At 36.8% G+C, this 12,808-nt stretch overlaps 1 protein-coding gene across 1 annotated transcript; it reads right to left on the bottom strand.

Moving 5' to 3' along the window:
- Window positions 1-8,228: 8,228 nt before the first annotated feature.
- On the bottom strand, window positions 8,229-9,101 carry LOC113736877 (uncharacterized). The gene has a single exon (XM_027264070.1). The coding sequence runs from the start codon at window positions 9,099-9,101 to the stop codon at window positions 8,229-8,231; it is 873 nt and encodes a 290-aa protein (XP_027119871.1).
- Window positions 9,102-12,808: the final 3,707 nt, after the last annotated feature.

The raw sequence follows: 12,808 nt of genomic DNA, 5'->3' as shown, positions 1-12,808 counted from the left end.
ATAATGAAGGTTGAGGATTAATTTGTCTCCTTTATAAAGCTCAAACCGTGAAAAAAAAAAAAAGGAAATCCAAGTTCATTTGGAAGTTGCAAGAATCGAGCATTGTAAACATGACAAATTTTGTTCCAAAAGTTGGAAGTGTCCAGTCGTTTATTTTACCAATTGGCAACCTGCTGCAATGATACCCAATTGGATGTTTCCTATCCTTATTTCAAAACATGGCTGGTTACTTTAAACGGTTGCGTGATTTGAGAAAGTGGAGCATTACTTCTTTTTCTCCATTTCCGAAGTTGTCCAGTGGAATTCCAAAAGGTCAATGAGGCAACCATTCAGACAATGAAACTGGTTTCGGCAACTACCAAGTTCTTGCAATGACACATCTTCAATTTTAGCAACTTGGTTCGGTTTCCAAAAGAAGATATGCTTAATAGGAGGTTCATGCACGTGACTAGCAATTGTAATACTAGACTTCCTACTGATACTTCATTCAGGACTTGGCAATATCAGATTTGTTGACAGCGGAAAAGTGGTAACAAAGGGAGACAAGATCTGGTCGTTTCCACAAAAAAAAAAAAAAAAAAAAAAAAATCCCCCATCAAAGAGAAAGAAAAAAAAAAGGAAAAAAAAGAGCCCAGTAAGGATTCTCATTATCCAAGGAAAAGAAATGGACAGCGAAAAGATTATTAAATGGGAGGTCTTATGATTGGGAAGTTTCTACGAGTGAATTGGTGGCCATGCTTGATTATTAAATGTGCAGGTGGTGTAATGGTCATAAAAGGTTCCTAGCGCAGGTTCAAGACTAATTGTGAGCAACAAATTCATTGTGATGGTATAGGGAATGTTCCTATGCATTGCACCTCGCCATAGACTTCATATGACACATGGACCGTGGGGACTCTTGATCATAAATATGATCTTGTATTGCATGTATTCATCCCAGCTCAAATTGGCAAATGAATTGGCTTTCTTTTATATACAAAAAAAAAAAAAAATCAATTACTTCAAGTCTCAATTACAAACCTTGACAAGCAAGCTTCAATTGAGCCTTGAAGTGGGGGCATTTGTAGACAAAGAAAATGTATTTAATTTATTTTAGTCAAGATTTATTTAAACTAAATCGATCTTGATTAAATTAAATTAAATTATAGAAGCCCATCATGTTTTGGACTGGCAAATCGGGCCAATATTATATAGGCCATTAAATCAAATTAAATCCATAATGTCCGTTTAAGTTGGAATGAATTAATTGATTCATTAATTCACAATGGACTATTTGGATTGGCCCAATATTTAAGCCCAAGTTAAATGGATTTCTTGGGTAACAAGTTATCCAAAATGCAGGAAGATTCTGAGGGTTTTCTTGAAGACCTAGCCTACATATTTTGGCTATAAATAAAGGTCTTCGCTCAAGGCAAAGACAAGAAGAAAAATTCCTAACATTCGGAGAAACTCTGTCAAATTCCTTCAAGAGCTTTCTTCCTCAAATCCAAGTTCAAGTCAAGTCAAACAAATCCTCCTGCTGTCGGTGTTGAAGACTCGAAGTTCCAAGTGTTTGACGCCATCATCAAATCAATCGTTTTCTACGCCGAAATTGTAGGAAACACCCTTTCGATTGGAGAACAAGTCTTTTCGGCCCTTCAATTGAAGTTATTCGAAGAAAAGAATCAGGGGATTAATTTCTTTGATTCAAGAATTTTCAGAGATTGTAACCCGCTTATTATTTGATTTAATCAATTTGATATTTGTGCAAGTTTTCTTGTCTTTTATTTCAGGCAACAAAATTTGTGCTTACAACATCTTGAGAGAAAGGAGAAAAACCTATTGTCTCTTCGTTTAAAAAAAAAAAAAGAAAAGAAAAAAAGGGCTACTAAGCTAGAGGGCTTCAAACGGATTTAATGGAGGAAGAAGCATAGGAATTCAAGAAGGCACAGAAACAATTCAGTCTTGCAATATTAATCGATTAGTTGCTAAGAAACATAGATGGATGAAGATTTGTTTGCAGGGATTGAAATTAAAGGGGATGGATGAAGCTATGCAATATGACTTGTGGACTGCATTGGAATGCTATAGCTTGAATTATTTGTTAAGTATTGATTTAGATGTAATCCTACTTGTACCTCTTCTAACCTGGTTACTAGGTTAATGATTTTCTTAAGGTGTACTTATCAAGTTTTTTGGTGGTAATTGGATTTACTAGTCAACCCTCAATTTCAAATGTTTTAGCTTTAAAATTCAGGACATGATAGAATGGTATTAGAGTTTAGGTTGAGATTTTGCAATGTATCCTGGACTCAATGTTTGGGATGCCAAACTTGTGGGGTTTGTGTTTAGTCATCAATCAATCTTCAAAAATGTTACAAATAGGCATTGAATTTCAGATTCTTGGCTTTAAATTTTGGAATTTTCTAATCTTTAATACTTATACTGCTACATTCTATTTAATCTATCATCTATAAATACACATTAATAATTACTATATTCTCTTGTATTTATACACTTTTCTTATTTAATTCCCTTGCATTTATATATTTTTTCTAATTAATTTTATATTTTTAAAAAATCTAACACCTGAAACACATCTTAACGGGGTCGTTAAATTGTTTATATAATTGGGGTATCTTAGTATTTAATTGAAGTTTGTACTTCTTGGTTTAAAGATACTTACAACTGAGGTGAAAACGTTCTGGTTTGGGTGTAAATGTACTAGAGTTTGAATTTCAAATTTGTGGTACATGATTTCTCAAATAATTTAGGTCAAATCCATAGGGATGTTAAATGTAATAGATGTTGAATTCAAAGCCAAGCTCAATTATTGACTTTGAAATAGCCAAAATTGTTGAATTATTTGACACAATTACAATCCCACATCGGTGGGTTTATGAATTGGAGAAGGTTTTGAGAGCTATAAATAAGCTCTCTACCTTCTCAATTAAGACACACCAAGCAAGAGCCTCATAACTTGCTTCCTTCTCTCTCTTTGTAATATTTCCTCTAGTAAAATATTAAGTTGTCAGTAGTGTCCGAAACGTAGGCAAATTAGTCAAACCTCGTTAAATTCTGGTATTCTATTTGATTGTCTATTTAGTAGCTATATTTGTAGTGAGTTATTGTGCAATTAATTGCATATATAGATGATTCTATCTAGGAAATTGGTACTTAAGCAGACCAGTGAGCCTGACCAAATATTTCCTGGGAATTACCATTTTGTAATTTTAGGTACAATAATTTATTCGTTATACCTTAATTTGGTAGAGCTTCCGCAACAATTGGTATCAGAGCTCAAGATTTCTTAGTATGCTTTGTGGTTGCAGCATAGTCTGATCTTTCACATCAGAAAAGATTTCTTGGGCTATTGTTTTTCTACATTTAGGAGCTACTAAATATAATTTGTAGAGATGGCCGAAAGTAGATCTTCATCTACAATGCAAGCATCGACAAGTTCGTCATCGTCTATTATGGCAAGAAATGCTACGATGAATGCAAAATTAAATGTGGAGACATTTGATGGTACCGGTCATTTTGGTATGTGGCAAAGTGAGATTCTAGGCGCGCTCTTTAATCAAGGTTTAGACATTGCCATCGAAGAAGAGAAACTAGAAGAGATTGAAAAGAAGGAATGGAGGATGCTAAATCGTTTAACGTGTGGTATAATTTGATCATGTCTTTCAAGGGAACAGAAATATGTGTTTTCAAAAGAAACCTCTGCAAATAAATTGTGGACTGGATTGGAGGAGAAGTTCTTGAAGAAAAATTGTCAGGACAGGCTCAATATGAAGAAACGTTTATTTCGCTTCACTTATGTTCCTGACACAACTCTAAGTGATCACATCACTAATTTCAATCAGTTAATCACTAATCTGATGAATTTAGATGTGACATTTGAAGATGAAGATTTGGCTCTCATGTTGTTGGGATCTCTCCTGAGGAGTTTGAGCATCTCGAAACAGTTCTACTCCATGGGAAAGCTGAGGTGTCCCTCAGTGAAGTTAGCTCTGCCCTGTACAGCTACGAGCTCAGAAGAAAAGACAAGCAAAGTAGCAGAGATGGAGTAGCAGAAGCTCTGGTAACTAGAGAACACTCACAAAACCAGAGAAAGGGGATGAGAGGTAGATCCAAGTCGAGAGCTAGACTAAGCAAAGATGAATGTACTTTTTGCAGAGAGAAAGGGCACTGGAAGAAGGACTGCCCAAAATTGAAGAGTAGACCTGACAAGGAAAATGTTGTTGAGGATTCAAATGTAGCTGAGTGCATTGATCGAGACTCAGACTTTTCATTAGCTGTCATGCCTACTGGTCATTCTATTACATGGCTATTGGACTCAGGTTGTAGTCATCATATGACGTCCAATAGGGAATGATTCTTTGATTTCAAGGAACAAGAAGGTAGAGTCGTCTACACGGCAGATGAGACCACATTAGCAGCAAATAGGGTTGGTTCAATTCGGCTGAGGAATCAGGATGGATCAATTAGGATTCTAACTAATGTTTAATATGTGTCAGAATTGAAAAAGAACCTCATTTCTGTGAGAGAACTAGAATCAATGGGCTACAAGGTGTCGGCATATAATGGAGTGATAAAAATCATTTCAAGTGCATTGGTGCTAGTGAAAGGAACCCGAAAAAATAATAACTTGTATTACTATCAAGGTAATGCAGTTGTTGGAGTAGCGCAGTGGCTTTCAGTGATGATCGAGAATTGATAGTAACCAGATTATGGCATATGCGCTTAGGGCATGTCGGAGAAAAATTCTTGAATCTTCTGATGAATCAAGGACTATTGAAAGGAGCCAGTATTTGCAATTAGATTTTTGCGAGCATTGTGTCAAAGAGAAGCAGATAAGAGTAAAATTTAGCACTGTAAGGGTATTTTGGATTATGTACACGCGATGTGTGGAGACCTTCCAAAACAACTTCTCTGAGAGGCAAAAATTATTTTGTTACCTTTGTCGGTGACTTCTCTCGAAAAGTATGGGGGTATACTATGAAGGCGAAAAGTGAAGTATTGGAAATCTTCATCAAGTGGAAAAAAATGATGGAAACTCAAACAGAAAAAAAGATCAAACGCCTTCGAACAGACAACGGAGGTGAATACACTAGTGATCCGTTCATGGAGATCTGTCTGCACTTCACAGTCAGAGATACACCACAGCAGAACGGGGTGGCAGAGCGTTTGAACCGGACATTGGTGGAGAAAGTTCGGTGTATGTTGTCTAATGCTGGGTTGGGCAGATAATTTTGGGCTAAGGCTTTAACATATGCAAATCATCTCGTTAATCACTTACCATCAACTGCTATTGGCGGCAAAATGTCATTAGAGAAATGGTTCGGAAAACCTGCTACAGATTATGATTCCTTACATGTGTTTGGTTCTACTGCATATTATCATATTAAAGAATCAAAGTTGGATCAAAGGGTGAAGAAGGCGCTCTTTATGGAGACCATGACAAGCATTAAAGGTTATCGCCTTTGGTGTCCCGAGACGAAAAAGATAGTTTTCAGCAGGGATGTCACCTTTGACGAATCTACCATGTTAACAAAGGTAGATGTACAGCAGAATGATGATACTCCACAACAGGTGGAAAGCACATCGAAACAGGTGGAGTTTAAAAGAAGCATTATCAGACCAGCCGTGAATATAGGAGCAGATGAAAGGACTCCTATGGTAGAAGAAGAATCAACTAAAGAAGATGATCCAGTTGGAGAGTCTTCACCGCAATTTGAATCAATTGCATTGAATAAGCCAAAGACGAATATTAAAGTACCTGCTCGGTATGTTAATATGGTGGCTAATGCATCTGCAATTGCAATAGATGAAATTCCGACCACTTATCTTGAAGCTGTCCAAAGTTCAGAGGAAGAAAAATGGAGGACAGCCATGGAAGAAGAAATGTAGTCCCTTTATAAGAATCAGACTTGGCAACTTATCAATCTATCAAAGGGAAAGAAGGCAATTGGGTGCAAGTGGGTATATGCAAAGAAGGAAGGATTTCCTGACAAGTCTGGTGTTCGCTACAAAGCAAGACTGGTGGCTAAAGGCTACGCTCAGAAGGAGGGAATTGATTACAACAAAGTGTTTTCTCCAATCGTGAAACATTCCTTCATCAAAATTTTATTGGCTTTGGTAACACAATTAGATCTGGAACTTGTCCAATTAGTTGTAAAAACTGCGTTTTTACATGGTGACTTGGAAGAGGAAATCTACATAACTCAGCCAAAAGGATTCAAAGTTGCTGGTAAAGAAAAAATGGTGTGCAAGCTTGACAAATTGTTGTATGGATTGAAACAGTCTCCAAGGCAGTGGTACAGGCAATTTGACAATTTTATGATGGGGCAAAAGTATACAAGAAGTAAATATGATGACTGTGTATATTTGCACAAGCTACGAGATGGATCCTACATATATCTTCTTCTTTATGTTGATGATATGTTAATAGCTTCCAAGAATCAAGGTGAGATTGAAAAATTGAAATCTCATTTGAGTCGGGAGTTTGAAATGAAGGATCTCAGCAAAGCCAAGAAGATTCTCGGCATGGAGATAAGCAGAGATAGAAGATTGGGGAGACTTTATTTGACTCAAAAAAAGTATCTTAGTAAGGTATTAAAGAGATTTGGCATGAATGAAAAGACCAAACCTGTTAGTACTTCACTTGCTTCATTTCAAACTTAGTGCATTGTTATCTCCAAAGAATGATATAGAACGAGAATATATGGCAAAGGTACAATATGCAAATGCAGTGGGTAGTTTGATGTATGCAGTTGGAGTTGTGAGCAGATACATGCATGATCTTGCCAAGGAGCATTGACAGGCTGTGAAATGGATTTTTCGGTACATTTTGAACACTGTAGATGTTGGATTAATATTTAAGCAGGATGAGAAAATTGGTCAAGGCGAAATTAGATATTGTGATTCCGACTACGTAGGTGATCAAGATACACGTCGATCAACGACTGGGTATGTGTTTACACTTACTAAGGCACCAGTCAGTTGGAGGTCTACCTTACAGTCAATGGTTGCTTTGTCTACTACAGAGGCAGAGTATATGGCTGTTAAGGAAGCAATTTGGCTTCATGGGTTGCTTGATGAATTGGGAATCGGACAGAAGTCTATCAAAGTTCATTGTGATAGTCAGAGTGCTATGCATTTAGTAAAGAACCAAGTTTAACATGCAAGGATGAAGCATATTGACGTACGGTATCATTTTGTGAGGAACATTTTGGAAGATAATACGATATTACTTCAAAAGATTCAGACTAAGAAGAATCCTACTGATATGCTTACGAAGGTTGTGACAACTATCAAATTCCAACATTGTTTGAATTTGATAAATGTTGTGCACAATTTGAAGATTGGCGCTTGACAACGCATTTGAAGACACCACCGAATTTTGAGGGAGAAGATTTGTATTTTTGATGGGATTAGAAATTATGTCAAGGTGGAGATTTGTTAAATTCAAAGTCAAGCCTCAATTATTGATTTTGAAATAGCCAAAATTGTTGAATTATTAATTACAATCCCACATCGGTAGGTTTATGAATTGGAGAAAGTTTTGAAAGCTATAAATAAACTCTCTACCTTCTCAATTAAGACACACCAAGCAAGAGCATCATAACTTGCTTCCTTCTCTCTCTTTGTAATATTTCTTCTAGTGAAATATTAAGTTGTCAGTAATGTCCGGGGACATAGGCAAATTAGCCGAACCTTATTAAATTCTAGTGTTCTATTTTATTGTCTATTTAGTAGCTATATTTGTTGGTATATTTATAGTGAGTTATTGTGCAATTAATTGCATATATATAGATGATTCTGTCTAGGAAATTGGTACTTAAGCAGGTCAGTGTACTTCACCAAATATTTCCTGGGAATTACCATTTTGCAATTTTAGGTACAATAATTTATTCGTTATACCTTAATTTGGTAGAGCTTCCGCAACAATAGACACATTGGTCTTCTTGTGTTGGAGGTAAAGTAAAAATTGATTGAAAGCTCATATAAAGAACACTTTCAACTATTTAAGACATATCGAAAATCTAATTTTAAGATTCTTTTTTGTTCGACCCTGGAATAAATTTCTGGAATTGTTAATACATTAATTAAGAATGAACAGCCAAAGGAACAAAGGAGACCAAATTATACAAAGTGTTTCAGGACTCTGTTCATTTCTGAGATGTGCATACGTATGTAAAATTCTGTACAAAGGTTAATGCAAACAAAATTGTGGCCTAACTAAACTAGTGGTTGAGAATGTTGAGAAGTGAAACTCTGGTTTTCAGCAAAAGCCTGAAAACAATTTCTAGTATCTCTGCTAATTCTGCAATGCTAGAGTCTACTGCCTCAAGTTTTTGAAGTACATCCTTTTTTGACTTATTGTTGTTCAAGAGATGCAACTTGATTTCTATTTGCTCGATTGCTGCGATGTCAGAATCTCCTTTGCGTGATGCTCTCTTCTGCTGTAGTAAATTTGAGACCAAGGACCAACCTTTTGGTTGTGACCCTGCCTTTGGTCCAGAAAGGAAACATAGAACAGACTCCAACACTGGAAGACTAATTGCTTGAACTTCTTTTACCAGGTTGACCAAAGGAGCATTTTCAGAATCTCTGTTTTCCACTTCCACGTTGCAGTCCTTCCCTGATTTCTTGAATTCTTTGTAGCATTTTCTTATCATTTTATTCAAGTTCTTTTTGCAGATCATATATGAACTGACTTCATTGGCCAAATCTTCACTTCGTTTCGTCCTTAGAGATGACTCGAGTTCCTGCAAAATTTCCTTCATCTGTGAATAGATGTCTCTGACTGCCCCACAGATCTCCAACAGCCTGAGAGATCCATCCAAGACCTCTTCTTCCCATTTTCCAAGTCTTTCACTGGAGAGAGCTTGTTGACTCAAAGGAAGCCTAAGCACATCGTCTAGACACTCGTACAAGTTCTTGAGGCCGTCCAATTTTTGGCATGCCAATGAATGTGAAGTTGAGGATGCGGCTCCTGATGACTTCAATCTTTCAAGATGTTCCTCAGCAGTCACGATAAGAGGGTGAGATATAGAAGGCAAACTAATGGAACGAGAATGAATAGATAATTTTGGATTCGGCACAGAGGTTGCCATCTTCTTCCCTTTAGCAGAATGTAACAAATGAATGTTAATTGTTTAGCCTTAGAAGCCTGTGGAGATGTTGAAAACAAAATATCTCTCCACTGGCATATATAGGTGGTAAAGAAAAGTGAAGGAATCTCATCTTCTCTTTGTCTAGTTGTAATAATTGATTAAATTTTCTGCTTGTCATTATTTCTGTCTCGTTGATGTTGGATCTCAGAAGATGCATCCAGTATTGAGATCCCAATTCTCAACATATTATTTATGTGACAACCATTTGGATCACCAGCTCTTATTCAAAGCCGATCGTGCTGGATGTTTAAGATTATAAATAATGCATCACAGGCAGCCTAATCAACGAAGACAACAGGAAATGTTTGTGCTATCTTACTCACTGGGGGACAATAGGAATCGTTGCCTGCTCACAAATACTTTCAATTAGCCATGCATGTGTGTTCTAGGCACTGAACAAATCATGTTGCTTAGCCATTGATTCATGTGATTATTATTGCTATAATGATAAGTCCAGCATTGTGCAATCATGGCCACTGTTTGTTGCAAGAAAATAGGAATTACACAGCCTGTTCCATCCTCAGTAGACAACCATGTGCTGACTGTATTCATTCTTGAATTACATATATATATTTTCCTGGTAGCACGAGAGGATGGTTGACCTTAAGAACTCATTGATGCATCTCAAGGTTCAAAACCTATGGTCTAAATTAAACCACTCTGTCTATCAAGATTCTCTTTGCTTTTTGGATGGTCTAGGCACTAGCGTCATATGATCTGTGGCATTGGTGCTTGTCAGCTTCAAGAAATGTGATAAAAAGCTGGACCAATTATTGTCTCAATGTAAGGAGGCAGAGCTGTGTGTTGACCATTTTTATTTCTGGTAGGAGACATGGTGAGTTGGACAATATTCTATCTATATTGGCTACTACTTATAATCTTTGTATTTGTATATATAGCTGGCTTAAAGAGATAAGTTGAATAACTGCATTATCATAGTTGTGCATACATTCTTCAGGGTTCGTTCCTCATCAAAATTGGTTGATTGTCTAGCGACTATCAAGGTAACTGGCCATGCACAATCAAACAGTCTGATATCTAGTTCTCATACAGTGACTGATAGCATCAGCCAGCAATCATCTCAGGTGTGCCACGGGAACCTTCCCCTCGGCCCTCAGAAGCAAAGGATCTGTTGAGTTCATCCAACTATGTATTTTGTTGTGAAAGCAATGTGATATGAATATGACAAGGGACTAAGAAAGTAAGGTTGAAGTTGAACTCGTGTGCTGGCAGCAGTATAACAGAATAACAAGGAATAATAATTCATGAAAGGAAGAAGAACGACTTGTCAACTAACCTAGCTCAAATAGACTGCATGATTAGGACTAAACACCAACCGAGCAACTCATGAGCTGTTTCATCACCAGCTCTAATGTATAGCATTTTTAGCAGCTTGAGCTCACTTGACAACCGTCGTCTTGTGTTGCTCCAAAAATGTGAGGAGTTGAGCTCAAGCTTGATGTTAGGTACTCAATCAAGCTCGAGCTCTTCAAGTTTGGAAAATTTAGATAGAGCTGAGCTCAATTAGGGAAATATCGGATTCAAGATGATTGCAGCCCTGAGCATGACAATTGGGGTAATATATAATAGGAGGCAAATGTGAATATTGGAGTCAAAGTTGACAAAAGCCAACCATGTGAGTATTAGAAAAACATATCCAATTCCAAGCTTGAAAAATTGTGTGACTTCTTGCTCTTTTAGTGTATTACGTCTCCAACACAGAATGCTGAATCTAACTAATTGGAAAATTTAAGCTTCTGTTATTTGAAGAAAATGTGCAGAACTGCTAACCCCAAGTTATAGAAATGATGCAGGTCCACTAGATTACATGAAGGGTCCTCATATCAAGGAACTTAAATCATGTGTGAATCAAACCCTATCCGTGACTTCAGATCTTACATGAGACGTACTGAGGGATGGTTTGGTGCTGGAAACTGAAAATTCACTGACAAGTAAAATCATGCAGACCACAGAGTTATGTTACCTTGCATGCATTTGGCTAGCATACCACATCTACAAATTTATGCTTCCTCTCTGGATGTGAGAACAGCTAAAACAACCACAGGAATAACAAATTTGGTTCGGACCTGTTCTCAAAAAGTTGAAGGATTTTGAATTTTTTGTTGACACGGAACAAATCTTCTTGTTTTATCCCTTGTTTGGTTTGTTTTTATATCCTTTCATTGCCAGATACCTTACACTCAATGAGGATGAAGTTAAGGTGTGTTTCGATGAGGGATTTGAGTGGATTTGATGTCAATTCCTCTCCCCAAATCCCTTGGGCTTTTTGGGAAAGAATTTGAGTTTTGGGATTTCAAATCCGCCCACAAGTTTGGCGTATTTCAGCTGGCTAATTTAAATGTCAATTCGATCCATGACTGGCGTAATTAGAAATCCATTCTCTGTTTATAAACTCTCTGGCCCTCAAGCACTCTCCGTCAATGTCGAACTTCATCGAGCTCCAGTCTCTCTTGCCTTCGTTCTCCCAAGTCCTCTGCCCTTGACTCTCTCTCATCTCTGCGCTATCACCCACTTGACTCCTACTTGTCCACATTAATTCTCCGGTGAGAAATTAGGGCTGGTTTGATGGATATCGACTGCAAATTATTCATTAAATTTTTTATGATCTTGGTTTAACTTTTATTATACTAGTTGGAAACAGAATCATGTGCCTTTTCCTATTTCTTTCGTTAATTAAACTGTTATTGATTTTCTCTGTCAATTTAGCGAACACTTTTTCTTTCTCCCAAATATTTTGTTGGATGTATGGACTTTTTTATATGCAACCAATAGCTTTGGCTCTTCTATAGTTTATTTTTAAATTGACAACTTCTTCTGTTTGTTGAATTTTCATTCGTTTAGCAAAAGTTAAAGGAACCCACTACAAGAATAGTTTAATGGTTGAAAGAATGGACTGAGGATGCTACCACTATAGCTCAGCCAGCCTAAAACAACACTCAAAAGATCGGTAAGCTTTATCATCTCCTTTCTTTGGATTACTGAGCCAAATTTGGGACCTCACTTAGAAACTTTACATCACTTGGGGGACACATATTTGACATTGCATCTTTGCTTTTGAATGAGTATCTTGGTGAACATCTGTACATAGTTTAATTTACATTTTAAGATGCAACATGACCTCTTTCACGTTATGCTTACCCTTGCTTTTGCTTCTTATGACTGAAATTATATTATCAACAAGAACCACATTTCTGAAGAAAAATATTTTATGAACCACTCAGACTGAACTAACTTATCTCGGGTTCTATGATGCCAAAATACTGCATTTCCCTTTCCACTGATAGAAATATCTACCTCAGACGGTGGAAAATGTACCAAACATTTACATTTTCAATTTCTGTTGTAGCAAAAAATTCCCATGTGTGTCAGTTCCTCTGCCCGGGGGTGATTATGAAAAGAATTTAAGTAAATCAGAACAATAAGGAAAGTCATATAAGACAGCTTTGCAAAACTCATAGAAGTAAAAACAACTGAACAGATGCATGTAAATTTTCAATCTCAAGTGCATTTATTTTCAAATTCCAAAAGCAGGAAAGACTGAACTCAAATTCCAAATCTTACTAGGCAACATTGAACTTTTACTTGGGCATGTACTTACAAGTAGAACTATATGACATGATTAAGTG

The sequence above is a fragment of the Coffea arabica genome, chromosome 1c (genome assembly GCF_036785885.1).
Source record: "Coffea arabica cultivar ET-39 chromosome 1c, Coffea Arabica ET-39 HiFi, whole genome shotgun sequence".
Classification (NCBI taxonomy): domain Eukaryota; kingdom Viridiplantae; phylum Streptophyta; class Magnoliopsida; order Gentianales; family Rubiaceae; genus Coffea; species Coffea arabica.
The sequence above is the reverse complement of the archived record's forward strand: the minus strand, read 5'-3'. Positions and strand labels throughout refer to the sequence as shown.